This window comes from Ptychodera flava, chromosome 6, assembly GCF_041260155.1.
Source record: "Ptychodera flava strain L36383 chromosome 6, AS_Pfla_20210202, whole genome shotgun sequence".
NCBI lineage: Eukaryota > Metazoa > Hemichordata > Enteropneusta > Ptychoderidae > Ptychodera > Ptychodera flava.
In genome coordinates, this window is record NC_091933.1 from 25370708 (window position 1) to 25386075 (window position 15368).

Here is a 15368-nt window from a genome sequence, read left to right on the forward strand (position 1 = left end):
AAGAAATCTGAGACGGTGTTCCACAACTTTTATTCCAGTTCAGTGATTTCAATGAAGATTACATTTTTTGAAAACGAAAACATAAGCTTAGCGACAGACATACATTTATTCTTATCACCATAGCACTCACGTGTTCTCATCCTCCGGCAGAGCCTAAAATAGGTCGTTTTGCTTTGGGAAGGAATACACAAGCGAAATTCTAACCTCCTAAAAAAACTTCAGTGTACTCTGCTGTCCTTGGTTCGGCTCAAGCTCCTGGGCATGTTTACTCGGCTATAAAGTCGGTTACCTAAAATGCACGGTCCCTATGGAGGGACCGTGGCTAACGATACGTTACGGCCTGAGCCATGCAAACATGGCTGCCATCGATGAGTTGCACATGGGCTTATGATCTCGGATGACATCACAAACTCGCGAGATTTGCAAGATCGATGAGAATTACGTTTGCAGCCTGCAGGATCGACGATCACGCTTGCATTTTGCTTGTAAATCACTGTCAACTTTTTTCCCGTACATTTTATTGTTTTATTTTTCAAAAAAAATAAATCTTTTTCATTTCTGGCAAGGGGGCGCTCGGAATTTACAGAGGGCGCCACGCCCCTGTTACCTTATTCAGGGAGAACACTGTACTAAACTCATCATGGGATCATGAACTATACCAGTGTGAACTAGACTGACTTAATATTAGCAATCATGGTACAACAGACAATCAATACTTCGCATCCAACACTTCACAAATGTGGACCAATGTACTCCATTTGATACTGAATGCAAACGTCCAAACAATTGACACACTTGGAACAAATTTAGTGATTTGTCTGTGATTCTCTGCCTGGCTATATGTGTCAAGATAATAGAAGTGTGAGCGCTATCACCTAGCAAGCTTCTTTAATCTTGACTGCATGCAGTTGTATCACAAGCGACCTAGCGGCCGATATAGCTCCGCTGTGTTTATGTACAGAATAACTATTTTTGACACATGTTGATGAAGAAGGTGGAAATCTTTGATAACTCAATGCAGTGGCCAGAAAAAAGTGGCTAAAATTTTTTGACCAAAAATGAGAAAAATTGCCCTAAAATTCAAAATTGCAGATGTCATCATTATTTCAATAAATATCATTTAGTTCATCTATGGAAACCTGTATACCAAATTTCAAAGCTATCAGATAAATAGTTTTGGAAATACACATTTTTTGTCCAAAAATGGCAAAAATTGCCCAAAAAATACAAAATTACAGATTTCATCAGAAATTCAAAATATATTACGTAGCTTATCTGTAGAAACCTGTGTACCAAATTTCAAAGCTGTTAGACCAGTACTTTTTGAGAAACACACTTTTTGACCAAAAATGGCAAAAATTGCCCCAAAATTACAAAATTGCAGATTTCATCATTATTTCAATAAATATCATTTAGTTCATCTGTAGGAACCTGTATACTAAATTTCAAAGCTATCAGATGAGTAGTTTTGGAAATACACATTTTTTGACTAAAAATGGCAAAAATTGCCCCAAAAATACAAAATTACAGATTTCATCAGAAATTCAATATATATTACTTAGTTCATCTATAGAAACCTGTATACCAAATTTCAAAACTATCAGACCAGTACTTTTTGAGAAATACATTTTTTGACCAAAAATGGCAAAAATTGCCTTAAAAATGCAAATTTGCATATTTCTGCACAATTTGAACAAATCTGAAATAGATCATCCCTAGGGACATATGTACCAAATATAAAAGCTATCTGACTAGTAGTTTTGAAGAAGAAGATTTTTAAAGATTTTTTTACCAAAAATGACAAAAATTGCCTTACAAATACAAATATGCAAATTTCACCACCATTTTTACAAATCTGGTTTCAGTCACCCTAAGCAAACTGCATATCAAATTTCAAAGCAATCGGACAAGTGGTTTCAGAGAAGAAGATTTTTTTACCAAAAACACCAAAAAATGCCCCAAAAATACAAATATGCAAATTTCACCATGATTTGAACAAACTGAAGTGAGGTCACCCCAAGTGAACTGCATATAAAATTTCAAAGCAATTGGACTTGTGGTTTCAGAGGAGAAGGCAATTGTTGACGGACGACGCCGGACGCCGGACGACGACGGACGCCGGACGCCGGACGACGACGGATAATCAACCTATTTGATAAGCTCCGCGTCGCTGACAGCGGAGCTAAAAAGCAGGACTTGTAGTAAGAATAAGCCCATGGTATGAAACTTAATTGTCATCGACAGTGGTGATTTCCCATTTTGCTTTCCCATCAGGCTAACAGCAGCATGTTTACCTTCAGGAGGAGACAGCTGCTGACTGTGTTGGGCACACCATCCAATAGGATGCAAGTCTCCGGAGGTAACGTCACACCAAAAGTCTGCAGACCTATCGTATTCATAGCCATCATATCTGAGCAGAAGCAACTGTCCACAGGTTGCTATCACTGTAGCAACCCAGTATGTCTTCGGATGACCTGCTGGAATGTTCCTGTTTACAACTTCCAGTTTCATTCCCGCCACAAATGGACTTTCCAAGCTTGTCTCCACCTGGTCATAGAGGAGATAAAATTACGGGAAAATCATACACATATAAAATATGCTGATCTCTTACGTAAATGTACATGTTTATAGCCAGATAGGCAAACAGCAACAGTATTAAGTCATTGCAAATATGTTACCAAAATGAAGATATCCTTCAAGGATGGAGTTGCAATATATCAATCCTATACCATTTTTCATACCTATTCTGTATCTTTTACTGAAAGCATCAATACAGTGTATGTATGTTTTTGGTAAATTCCACCAGCAGGAAAGTTGCTGCCTTTATTTTGCCCTCAACATTAAAATTTTCCATTTTAACTTTAATAACATTTTTGCAATATAAATGCAAATTGGTTGGCTTCTGAAGGTGTTCTTGACACCACAAGTGCAAGGAGTTCCACACCTGTACTGTTTTTCAGCAACACGAAATTTTAAAGTTGCCTACATCATAATTTAGTGATGACTACACAGATTGCAGTCTTCATGTTGTTCTTTAAATAAGTATTTCTGACGGTTCTCTTAATAACTAAACCCGCCACATTTTCCTAAAAGTATCTTTGTTGCAGGTTCAAAAATAAAAGAAATGGTTTGAGAACTTTAATCACATTTTTGCAGTCTGGCTTAGCAGTTACCTTATATAGTCTCATGTAGATATACACAGATCATAATTGTACCAACCTGGTCTTGCACGATGTTACAGCAAGGCCTCCCTTCTCTCTCCCACCCCCCTCCCCCCAATTGGTTACACTTCAGTGACTGTCAAAGTGAGTGTTTTACTTGTACACACTGATGAATGATAAGAGATAACAATTGCTTACATGTTTAAATGATGAATGTGGCACTGGCACTGCCCCTGTTACTTCAAGATACTCTTCCCAGGTAAACTCCTGTGGTTCATCTGGAGTATTCTCTGAAGTGGTAAGAAAGTAAATTTGATGAGTCATTTCCCTCAACCTGCTGCAAGATTTCCTTTCACAGAATAATGATGACCAACTCTTTCTTCATTTTTGACTCATTATGGAAAGCCTTAGGTGTAGCTGCTTTTTTTGGGTAAAGTACAATTTAGTGCATTTTGTTTCATTGAAGATACATGATTTTTGTTTATGAGAATGTAATATTTGTCCTAAAAGAGAAATAGTAGGACATTTCACTTTGTTGTACAGACTAAATAAAGGTTTTACATTTTTTTGTTACAGCTGTTTGTTTGAAACTGCAATGAAACTTTGAAAAATTGCAAAAACTTCAACAATTCACTAATACCTAAAAACATACATATTAGTCAACAATATTGGAAGTTCTGTTTGCTATGTTATCAAAGAAATATAGAAACGATATTTGATAATTAATTAAAGTTTGCCCCTGAATAAATTTATTGTTAGAGTGAATCCTGACTTGGCAAAGCCTGACCCATACTTCTGAATCATACCTAAGGCTTTATTTCAATTTGGACTGCAAACAATTTTAATCAAGACTTACCTTGCTCTGGTTCATCAGCTTGAGCTGGTGTAGTGACTTCTGGTTTCTTTTTCTCTATTGGTGCTTGGGCATATAGTAAGTTTTTCATTATTGCTAAATCTATGGATGAGACTGGTTCTCTTTCTTCCTCTTCCTCAAGCTGAATCTGACTCAATAAGTCTTCTTTTGAGTCACTCTGAATGGACTCTGCTGAGGATGGTGCTCCTTGGGGTGATGGCTGTTGCTGTTGAGGTTGCGGCTGTGGAACCTGCGGTGGCTGCTGTTGTTGCTGTTGTTGTTGCTGTGCTGGTTGTTGCTGCTGAGCTGGTTGTTCCTGGCTGGGTTGTGGGGGCTGTATCTGCAGCTGAAGTTGTGCCGGCGGCTGCTGGGGAGGTGGGTGAACCTGTACAGGCGGTGGCTGCTGTTGTTGCATGGGTTGTGGTTGCTGCGGCTGGACTTGGACTTGGACCTGCTGGGGCTGATGCTGTGGCTGTTGGAGCTGTATGGCTGGCTTGGCCAGTTGCAGCTGCAGCTGTATTGGTTGAGGCTGCAGTGGCGGCAAGGACTGTAGTTTCTGAGTCTGTGCTGCAGGCTGTTTTACTGTGGCTGCCGTGGAGGGACTGAACTGCTGTAACTGTACATGCGGGGGGATGGTAACAACCTGAGAACCACCGCTAACACCAGCCCTCATCAAAGCTTGTTGGAGCTGAGCAAGGGGCACTTGAGTTGTCACTGGTTTTGTGAGGATGTGCTGGCTTCCTATTGAGGGCGCACTGGACAGACTTTGTGTTATTGGTGTTTGTTGATTCTGTTGTCCATGTGGGGCGCCTGCTTGTGGTTGCTGAATGATCTGCGTCTGTACTCCACTCGGCTGGTGTACAATTGTCGTCTGGATCAATGGCTGTGCAACCGTGGATGTCACTGGCACGATTGTCTGTGCCCCAGTAGAAGTCTGGACAAGTTGGGGAGTAGGCTTCATCATCGTGGCTGGCTGCATTATTCCAGATTGGATAATAGGTTTTTGTCCTGTGCTTGTTTGAATGAGCTGTTGCACCTGCTGTGGCCCAAGTATTCTTGGCGGCATTGCCTTCTGTAGAGTAACTTGCTGTCCACTCACATTTGTTTTGATAAGTTGGGGTTGTTGAGTTGCACCAGCCTGCACCACCGGTGTTGTCGGAGCTGCTTGCACAATGGTCTTCTGTATCAGGTGAGCCTGAGCAGCTTGTATAACTGGGTGGGCGACCGTGATGTTGGGAGGAATACTCGGCCTCTGCTGCCTGGGTACTCCGACCTGAGCAAGAATCTGGGCTGTGGCGCTTGTGCCACCAGGCTGCATCACAGTTTGTGGGCGAGCTATCAGAGCCGCTCTTTGACTCTGAGTAAACAGGGTCTGACGTGGCTGAACACTGGTGAGGGAAACAACCGGTTGTGGCAACGTCTGAGCACCAGTAATTGTAACAAGTGGCTGGTTACTGAGAGTCTGTGCTCCTGATAGGGATACAACTGGTTGTGTTACCGTTTGTGTTCCCGAAATTGACACTGTCACTGTTGGTTGGGTGAGAGTTTGTGCGCCTGTCCTGGAAATTGAAACCACAGGTTGGGTTATTGCCTGCGTCCCTGCAATTGGCTGGGCAAGGGTCTGTGTTCTGGGTACTGTGACTAATGGTTGTGTCAATGTCGGTGCACCTGTAATTGTGACCATGGGCTGGGTAAGCGCTGCAGTTCTAGAAATGGTAACCACTGGTTGGGTCAGAGCCTGTGCACCTGTAACTGTGACCACGGGCTGAGTGAGAGATTGTGTTCTTGGAATTGTACCCACCGGCTGAGTTAATGTTTGCCCGCCTGTAATTGCAACTATTGGCTGGGTAAGGTTTTGAGTCCTTGCAATTGACTGAGTCAGTGTCTGCCCGCTAGCCACTGAGACAATGGGCTGATTAAGTTGCCGCTGCAGAGAAATAGTACCATGGTGCGGCTGAATTTGCAAATTTCTGGGAAGTGTTATTGTTGTAACTGCAGCTGAAGCTGGAACTGCTACTGCAGTAGCCGTGGTTGACGTCACAAGAGCTGTAGTGGCACAAGTAGTGATGGTCTGGATTGGCAACGGTGACACAGGAACTCCCTGAAGTATGCTTTGCACCGAGGCTTGAGTGAACACAGGAGTGTTTGGTTTGGCCTGAGCTAAACTTTGAATTTGTACAGCTGGTGCCAGGGTGTGGATGGGACTTCTCGCCAATGCCACTTGGACTGGGCTTCTTGGAGGAGCTTGAAGTGGACTGGGCGGCATAGCCTGAAGTGATGCTATTACTGGGGCAGACGTTGTAGACAACTTTATTGGGGACTTTCCTTGTGGCTTTACTGTAAACAAAAGAAATAACTGAAGTGAATAAAATGTGCTGACAATAAATTCGATCAAAATTTTTCAAGTGATGAGAACTACATCTTGAGACAAATTAGTCTTTATTTTAGATCAGCAAATGTACTTGGTTGTACGACTGAGTAAGTTTAGGTGCTGTGATGACCATTTTCGAGGTTTGTGCACTGCCTTTGTGGAAGAGACTGAACACTCATAGGTAAAATAACAAGTAAGTGAAATAATATAATGTGATTTACTAAAACCTAGCAGTGACAGAGGAGATGCACACAACTAGTAATGTACCTTACACTTGAAAATGGTTGTATCTTACATTTTGGGGAGGAGGTACAATTTGCAGCTGAAAGTTAAAACACTGTTGAAAGTATGCTCAAGTTTTGATAAACTTACACATATAAGTTCTGTTCTATGCGTTTCATCTGAAGTATCTTTACATCATCTCTTGAGTGAACAACAATAAAGGTAGTCTGATTCTAAATGTTTTCTTTTGAACTACTAATTAAAAACTATCCACTGTTGATTGACCAATCAGAGTGCTCAATTCAGGGTGTTTTATTTACTCGTAAAGCCTTGGTCACCAAAGTCCAGAAACGAATGACAGCGCCGTAGTAAAGTACTGTCCAATCAAAAGTGAACATGTCATATTCTGTAGACATCTGGTACGTTTTTTCCCTAATATTCAAATTTGGTAACACAGTGGAAACCAGCTGCAACACAAAATCTGTGGTGGTAAAAACATGAACTAATGTGCCCTAGGGCATTTATAGGATGTTCCATTACATTGGAAGGCTATTTCACAAATAAAAGTTTTAATTCATATCCTAAACATGTTACATTGACAAAGGGCACGGTTGACGTAAACACATTGATAATGAAAATATATCAGTTAGGGGCGATAGTTTTTAAGTCGGATAAAACCCTCGTACTCGGGCTCTTCTGGTATATAAAGTCCAACCCTACGATAAAATGTCTCGGCCTGCGGCGTCGACATTTTATTGTTGGGTTGGACTTTATATACCATAAGAGCCCTTGTACTCGTGCTTTATCCTATACATTAAAAGTAAGTTACTATCGAGCAGAATTTTAAATTTCATATATTTTTGAAGATGTTGTAAGCTTGACCAAAATATTTCACACATTTCAACTTTGTAAAAGAAGGGTTTTTTACCAAAAGTGACCAGAAAGGTACTCATTACACTACAGTGGAAACACTTCTCTTTTTCTCATTACTTCACTAATATTGGAAAAGTAATAAGCTTAGCTACCATCTAAATATACCTTTCCATGTATGTACAAAGAAAAACAAACGGAGGAAACAATCTCATTAAAATTTACTTCTTGAGGAATTTATCATGTCAAAATCATTTCAAAACATTCTCTTTCCATAGAGACATTAAAATTTGACTTTGCGGCAAGGCGAATAGTTTCACATATCACAGCTTCACTAAATTTATTGAAAATCTTGTAGTACAAACTTGGCTGCAAACCCAGCCACATGCTCCCACTAGTAGCAGAGGTCACAAAAACCAGTGACAAAAACAGTGATTAACTGGCTGTTATTGATGTTTTATAACTCAACTACTGAACTTTACTTTATCATGTGATTGGCAGTCCTTCCATCCTATTTAAAAATTCTGAGAATTTTTCACACGATTTATTATTTATCCTAATTATGACGACCAACTAGAATACTGAGCAATCTTGAGAGAGTACTGTTCCGAGTAGGAACCCTCTCCTTCAAAACAAGTGATGGGTTGTTTTGATGTGTATGTCATTGATATCTTGGATGTGAACAATCTTTGGTATATCAGTATGGAAGACTGGGACTGAATTCACTTGAAAACCCAACTTAAAAAAAAAATATTATCAAAAGGAGTACACCAGAAACTTGTTCTTTGGATATAATTATTAAGATCAACACTCATATCAATCATACAGGAATGATTTTTACATTTCCTGCAACAAGCAGACCAAAAGCACCAGTAAAATTACAAATGTACAGGATAATTACAACTCTGGGCTGCCGTTTGAAAGAAGGAGCAACAAGTAGATCTGTGAAAGGGCTTGGTGATGGAGTTTTTTCAACCAACTTAATGCATTATCAGTATCTATAATAAATTACCTCGTGTCAAATCTGAGATAAAGTCATGTCTGTTGTCCTCCTCAGGCCTATGAAATCACAAGCTGAAATAACTCCTCTCATGTATTAAGTGACAAGGTGAATTTCAATCACAAAGGGTGTCAAAAATAATGTTGGTTATCTACTACATCTCTGCGATTTTTCTGAATTGTCAGGCTATCAACGGGCAAAGTTGGCTGGATTGGGCATGATAATGTTAATTTTTGGTGTGAGCAAGACATCCTATGCATGAAGCGCGACATAGCAATATTCATTTATGGAAAGTACATTTTGACTGTTGTTTAATATGCATATCTTATAATAATAGCTTATTATGTAACATAGCATGTCTGTGCACCTCAGGTCACGCACGGTGTCATCTTTGTTCTGTAATAATGAACCAGATGACTGGTGTTAGATTAACCCGCTTTGGAGCAGTTCCGAATAGACTGAGTGGCAGAACTGTTGACTGTTGACCACCCATTACTCTGGATGTGAATAACTTTGGAGCATGTCACTACAGGTGTATTGGTTAAGAAGTCAAAGAGGAAGTTACACTCTCTACAATTGTAATAACACGGTATTGGTAAAATACTTTTAGCTACCACAGTTGTTTTTATTGGTCTATCTAGGGAATAAATATAGTCTCCTCATGTATCCTCATTGTATTAAGAATGTTATGCAAATTGCAATGGTAACGAAATAAACTTTTGCATATGAAACCAGAATTTGGCAGAATTGACTTTTCTTTCTCTTAACAACTAGGAAGTACAATTTGAAAAAAACTCCATATACACAAGGCACTAACATTAATCTGAGACAGCCATGAACAGCCATTTTAGAACTTGAAGCTAAACTTCCTACTAAATTTTTAGGATAATGGTTTATGTATCCAAAGTTTTACAAAACTGTTGAAAAAAGTATGACTGCTAGTACTCTTTCCTTGCATGCATTCATCAAAAACTGAGACTACAGGTCAAAGTTCAGTTTACTCTGTGTATTACCATGGCCCTAATGTTAGGAGTCTGGACAGCCATTTAATAAATTATCAATTAATTGCAAGTATATTAGTTGACACACTGCATCTGTAAAATGAAATGATTATAACTAGTAGCACATCAAGTGAAAGGGACAGCTATGAAATGATTTCAATTCTCAAGTTGACCGGAAATTAAGAGAAAACTGTTCCCTGGAACGTGCAATGAAACTTCTTTGGAAAAGTTTGATACCTCTAGCCATATTGATATCATAATTGAACACATAGGGTACAACATTAAATAATTTTTTAGTGTTCCTTTGTAAGTGGCAAGTAGATTCCATTATATCATGGTCATCCAGTTTCTATAGATCACACGTCAGTATAACCTACCGGGGTTATAAGGTCACAGGTCATTTTAAAGTGATTCTTCAACTTGTAAGAATTACTCAAATACTGACTTACAGAAACTTCAAGATGACTATTAATGATTGAAAACTTAAATGTTTATATTGTCAAGAGGGAAACCTATAAATTCTGGTGAATGATTTGTATTACAAACTTCAAAACAATTGACATTTCAGTAATATTTTACGTTCAACCGGGAAAAGGTGCACAAGCACAGAATTACATACCCCCTACCTGATGTAAAACAACAAAGAAACCAAGTGACACTGCTAAAAAGATAGTTATGGGGCTTACACTCAGTTTTCATACAGCACTGTGGTGTCAAAGAGAACTGATTCACAGCTTACAAGTCTTTAGGTGTAAGCCTTTCTAACTATTCAAAAATGACATAATAAATACATGTAATGCATACATGCTTCTCTACAGAAGCAAGAAAATATTTAACATCAAGAAAAAAATCAACATTGCTGTAATTAAGGCAGAATCCACTTTGAGGACAAATATTGTTTTGGTCTACCAATTGGGAGGAATCATTTTGAAGCTTGTGGAGTAAATAAAGTTTTCACCAGTCTGTTTTTGTGAAAATCAAAATTTAAATTTTCCCATAGAGGTTAACACAGGGTTGGCGGTTGGCCATTTGGAATTTCAAGTGTCAGGAAATATTGGGTAATTTCTTTCTCTGGCATCAAATTTTGCATGGCGACAATTGAGTTTTTATCTTTGATTATGAAAAGGGAATGGCTTAAAGTTTCTTATGGAAAGTTCAAGCAACAGTTTCAGTCTTTAAATTTGGAGATGTAAACTACCTTACATACCAATAACTTCTTGCAAAAAGCAGTCTATCAATATACCCTTTCCAAGATTTTTAATCTTTAAGTTGTCTGTTTACATTTGAGCTTGTTTATCAAACAAAAATACATCATATTTTTCCATTAACAAGAACTATATGCTATAATTTTGAGAGAAAACACATTTTACATTTCAAAATGATATTTATAGTATATTGCAAAGAGTTTCTGAAGTGAATACATAACTAGTTTATTGATAAGAAATATGTGGTATTTATTTGTATTTTTTCTAGTACACATCTGATGATATTTATTTGGCAATGCAACAACAAATCATTTCTCATAAGTGGGCAACTCCACCTTTAATTTAACCTGGGATGAAGGATTCTTGATGTCTGTTAGAACATTTTCCAAATATAGCAGTGTCCCTTGGATAAAGCATGTAACATTATAAATATTTAATGTCTGCTACACATTGCTCATATGATTCTGTGTCAATAATATATCTTAGACTACAAATTTTTTAACAATGTTTTATGTTTATGCATCAGACCAAGATACTTTGAGAATCTTGAAAGCAATCTACCACTTGTGGCAAGTTTGCTATTCACACAACACATTCCAATAAAAAGAACCCTTCAGACACCTGCTGCCTTTCCCATCACAGCATAGCTTCATTTTAGGTAAGCTAAAAAACTGTCACTAAATCGCAGGAAATGAGAACATTGATTGCACATGATTTCAAAATAGATTGGTTTTACATGGAGGATTGAGTTACTCGTTAACACTAGCAGATACCTTTGACTGCTTGTACTCTAATTGCATGCTGTCTATGGTAATCAGTTATTAAAACTGTCAGTGTGTTATTTTGGATAAAAGTTTTTTTTTTACATTCAATTTCAGCTTGTAAAAGTGCCAAAATTGGTCCTTAGTTTCAACACTGAACCGAAACGATGCATATGATATCTGATCTTTATGTTACCCAAGTTTGAATGAAAGTCTTGCTGAAGCATGTCTCTGGGTGATGAGCATTTAATATGTAGACAGTGACGTCTGCAAACAATCTTTAATAATCGATATATTACCAAGAGATCATGCATTCTGTGTAATGCGTCTTGACTAAAAATGACCCTCTGATATTAATTTATTAGTGAATTTGATGTTCAATAAACCCCTACCTTTTAAAGTGGGAACTGCAACAATACAAATGAAAACAATATTACCTATCAGCAAACAGAAGGATATAGACTGGCTGGGGGAATTTTTGCTGGTACAAGTCTGTACATGTAGTCAATTCAACTACTCAAAGGGAATACAGGGAGGATATTAAAATGTGGCTGCAGCAGTTTGCAAATCCTCTGTCACTTTAAATCTTTCCAAACATCATCTTTAAGAATACAATTAAACTTTTCTAATCCTTCCATTCAGCACATCTCAAAATTACAGAAGAATTTAAGACACACGGAATATAACAATGCTATTAACTATTACACAAGAAACAGCAGCAATCTATATACATGCAGGTGGTAAACAAATGGGATACATTACCTTCTGGTATGGCAAGGATTGGTGCAGTTACTGTCGTCAAAATTGGAGTACTTTGCTTGGGTGCTTGAATCAGAGTTTGAAGTATGGGTTTTTTACCATTTGTATCATCCATCTGTGGGTTTCAAAGAACATGTATACATCGTTAGATGATGCACTATTATCTGTCTACTTAGCAATCATGTCTAACTTTCTGATTTCTGGATATTTTTACCATAATACAGTTTACAATAGAAATCCTTAAGGTGCCACTTTGAGTGTCTTGATAATTCATAATGCAGACATTTCCTTCAAAGGGTAATTCAAAAATCTGTTCATGAAAATTCTGCTAATTATTCTGAACAATGAAAAAGGACGACAAAGATGACTACTGTAAATTCTTTTCAATTTGCATAAACTTTTCTGAAAGAGGTAATATATTCACTTCAGAATGCTGGAAAAAAACAAAGTAACAGTATTTATATTTTTGATGCTCTTGCACAGAGCATACGTACTCCTTCCCTGCTAAATCACAAAATATACATGACACGTCTCAACTCAGACTGATTTTAATAAGTCACATGAAAATTAAAGAAACTGAACAGAAGAGTCTACAAGGTTCACACATATAACCATAGGTTAAATTCACTATATTTGAAATAATATTCAAATATACATGGACTTTGCAGTTTGTTTTACTTTCTCACAAAAGGATCAATTGATAATGATCATGATTGCTTCTGAAGACCCACCTACTTCTTTAACATGCAAAATATACACTGACAGACTGTATCAACACATAACATTCACACAGCAGACAGGTTTCAATTTGGATAAACTTAACAGTATGCTTCAACTGTTCAAAATCATCGGTTTGTGGACGGTTCAAGACACAAAATACATGAAAACAGATCATACATTACCCATAGAAAAAGCCTGGTTTACATAACATTATGTCGGGATTTTAGACAGGCATTTTGGCTGAGTTTGAAATTTGCACTTGATGGTCTACATTGTTATGTATTAAAATGAGGTACATGCATATATTTGTATGTAAAATGGGGAAACCAAGTCTAGGAATGTCCGATGTTTGTAAAATGAGAAATTCCTAGGGGTGCAGAGAAGACATACAAATACAAAACTCTGATAGAAACAACATCCTCTATCATGAAAACAATTTCAATTTTAATTTCTGTTTCCTCTAAGATTTCCAACAACAAAACTCTTCAAATTGTGCCTGAGGCAAGGACTTTTGCATATACAAGTAAACAATACAGTTGAGGGTTTTTTCATTGTAATATTAAAGCTACAAGTTCATGTTGTAAAACAGGTAATATGAAAACAATAGTTCATTAAACAAATTGTTTGCACCCAGTGCAATAAATTTCATCTACTTTCTTGAAGAAAATTAATAACTTGGCACCTCTTTCCAACTAAATAATGATATCATGCCAACAGTCTTTTCATTTTGCAATGTTCTATATAACACTTTGATAGGTGGCATAAAATGATAAAGCACATCTTGTATGAATCAAAATATTGTTACGTCAACAATGACGTTTAGTAAAAAATTTAGCATCCATATAAGGCAAGAATCATTTCTCCAATCATAAAAAGACATTTGATGAAAATACTACAAGAGATTAAGGCAAAAACTGACAAGGAAGCGAAACTTTTTCAGTGTCTGTTTGTTAGATCGTAACAAATCACGTTGCTTGGATAGCATGATCAAAGGCTCTGAGCGTGAAAGGCTAATACATCACATAAGCTCCACCCACTCCGCATAAATAATGTGGTCTAAAAGGTCATTATGCAGCCACAATTCAACAACACAACAGATATTTCTGTGGCGAGAAAAACTTAGAAATGCGCGCGGAACGTGAAAATAGTGGTGCGCCTGGTTTTTTATATGTACAAAAATTGTACTTATGTAAAGGAAAAGATGAATGCCCCTCATCATTTACCGTAAATGTGCCGAGACATACGCAAGATGTGAGGCTGTGTTCAACACGAGTCGCCATTTTGTTCTACAAATTCCGGGCCACAGAGTAATTTTTCCATGTCGGGAAAAAGCGAGAACAAAGCGTACATCAGTGAGAATGTTATTCATATACGTTCATTACGTAAAATATTATCTACTTACGGCATTCCTTCGTTGTTCTTTTCTTTATTAAAAGTGTAAAACGTTTCAAATGCCCACATCGTGTGGGACTTGGCCCAGAACCATGTATATAGCAACGCCACGTAATTGCAAATACCCAGAGTTACGAAGTGCACTGGGATAATAAAAACAAGCTCGATTTGACCGTCAGATATTTAGTAACGTGCGATAAAAGAGGCTCTTTTAGCGCGTCTTGTATATTACTATTTATGGAAATTATTGCAAAAGAAGGCAATCGTGCATTCTCAATGCACAACCCTTCGCAAGTTGACGCCCACTAATATGACTGACGACATCGCTTCAAAACGCTGTATAAACAAGATCGCCATCTAACTGATACACATTAAGAAAGTTGCTTGGAAAATAGCTATAGACTGTCTCATACGAGAGAAAAAATGCTTAGCACGGTGGAAAACATACTTATCTATTGCAGTATAGAAATCAATACCCACCTTTTCCTCTTTTTCAGCCATTTTAATAGGTACTTCTATGACGACTTTGCAGAAATCCCTTCGTAAATTTTGGGAAAATTTCAAGATGGCACCTGTAAAGTATTCTGCGCTTGCGCGGCATATAATTAGTTTGAGTTAATGCAGGGTTGGAGCTCACGTGAAGATTAGTTTAATATTGCAATTTCGATACATTTAAAAGTGAAAGATCACAGAAATCACTAGTATAGGAATAAAATGTATTTGAATTCGATAAATGTGCGATATTTTCATCAATAGCGCAGCTAAGGATTAAAAAATTATATTTAATGAAACTAGAAACCCCATGTCAAAATGGTATATTCCAGACAAGATAAACCCCCGTTTCAGTTCAACCACTACTCTTCGGAATTTTCGAAGACATTTACGAATAGTAAGATATGTGATGCGTGTTTTAATCGTATTTTCATGACAATCTGTAGGGTATGAGAGACCATTACAATACTCAAGAAAGATTTAAATGAATAAAAAACTGCTGTGTGAAAATAGTCGACCGAAATGGCGGGATTGACGTCATCAATACATGCGCATGCGTGA

At 37.6% G+C, this 15368-nt stretch overlaps 1 protein-coding gene across 1 annotated transcript in view; it reads right to left on the reverse strand.

The window, feature by feature from the left end:
• LOC139135311 (scm-like with four MBT domains protein 2) overlaps positions 1-14874 on the reverse strand; it is a 31482-nt gene extending 16608 nt beyond the window's left edge. The window contains exons 1-5 of the mRNA XM_070702653.1: positions 14796-14874; positions 12207-12318; positions 4018-6351; positions 3360-3451; positions 2295-2547 (exon numbers count right to left, since the gene is read on the reverse strand). Coding sequence (XP_070558754.1) covers positions 2295-2547; positions 3360-3451; positions 4018-6351; positions 12207-12318; positions 14796-14816 — 2812 coding nt within the window. The 5' untranslated portion in view covers positions 14817-14874. The remainder of the gene's footprint in view (positions 1-2294; positions 2548-3359; positions 3452-4017; positions 6352-12206; positions 12319-14795) is intronic.
• Between the last annotated feature and the right edge of the window lie 494 nt (positions 14875-15368).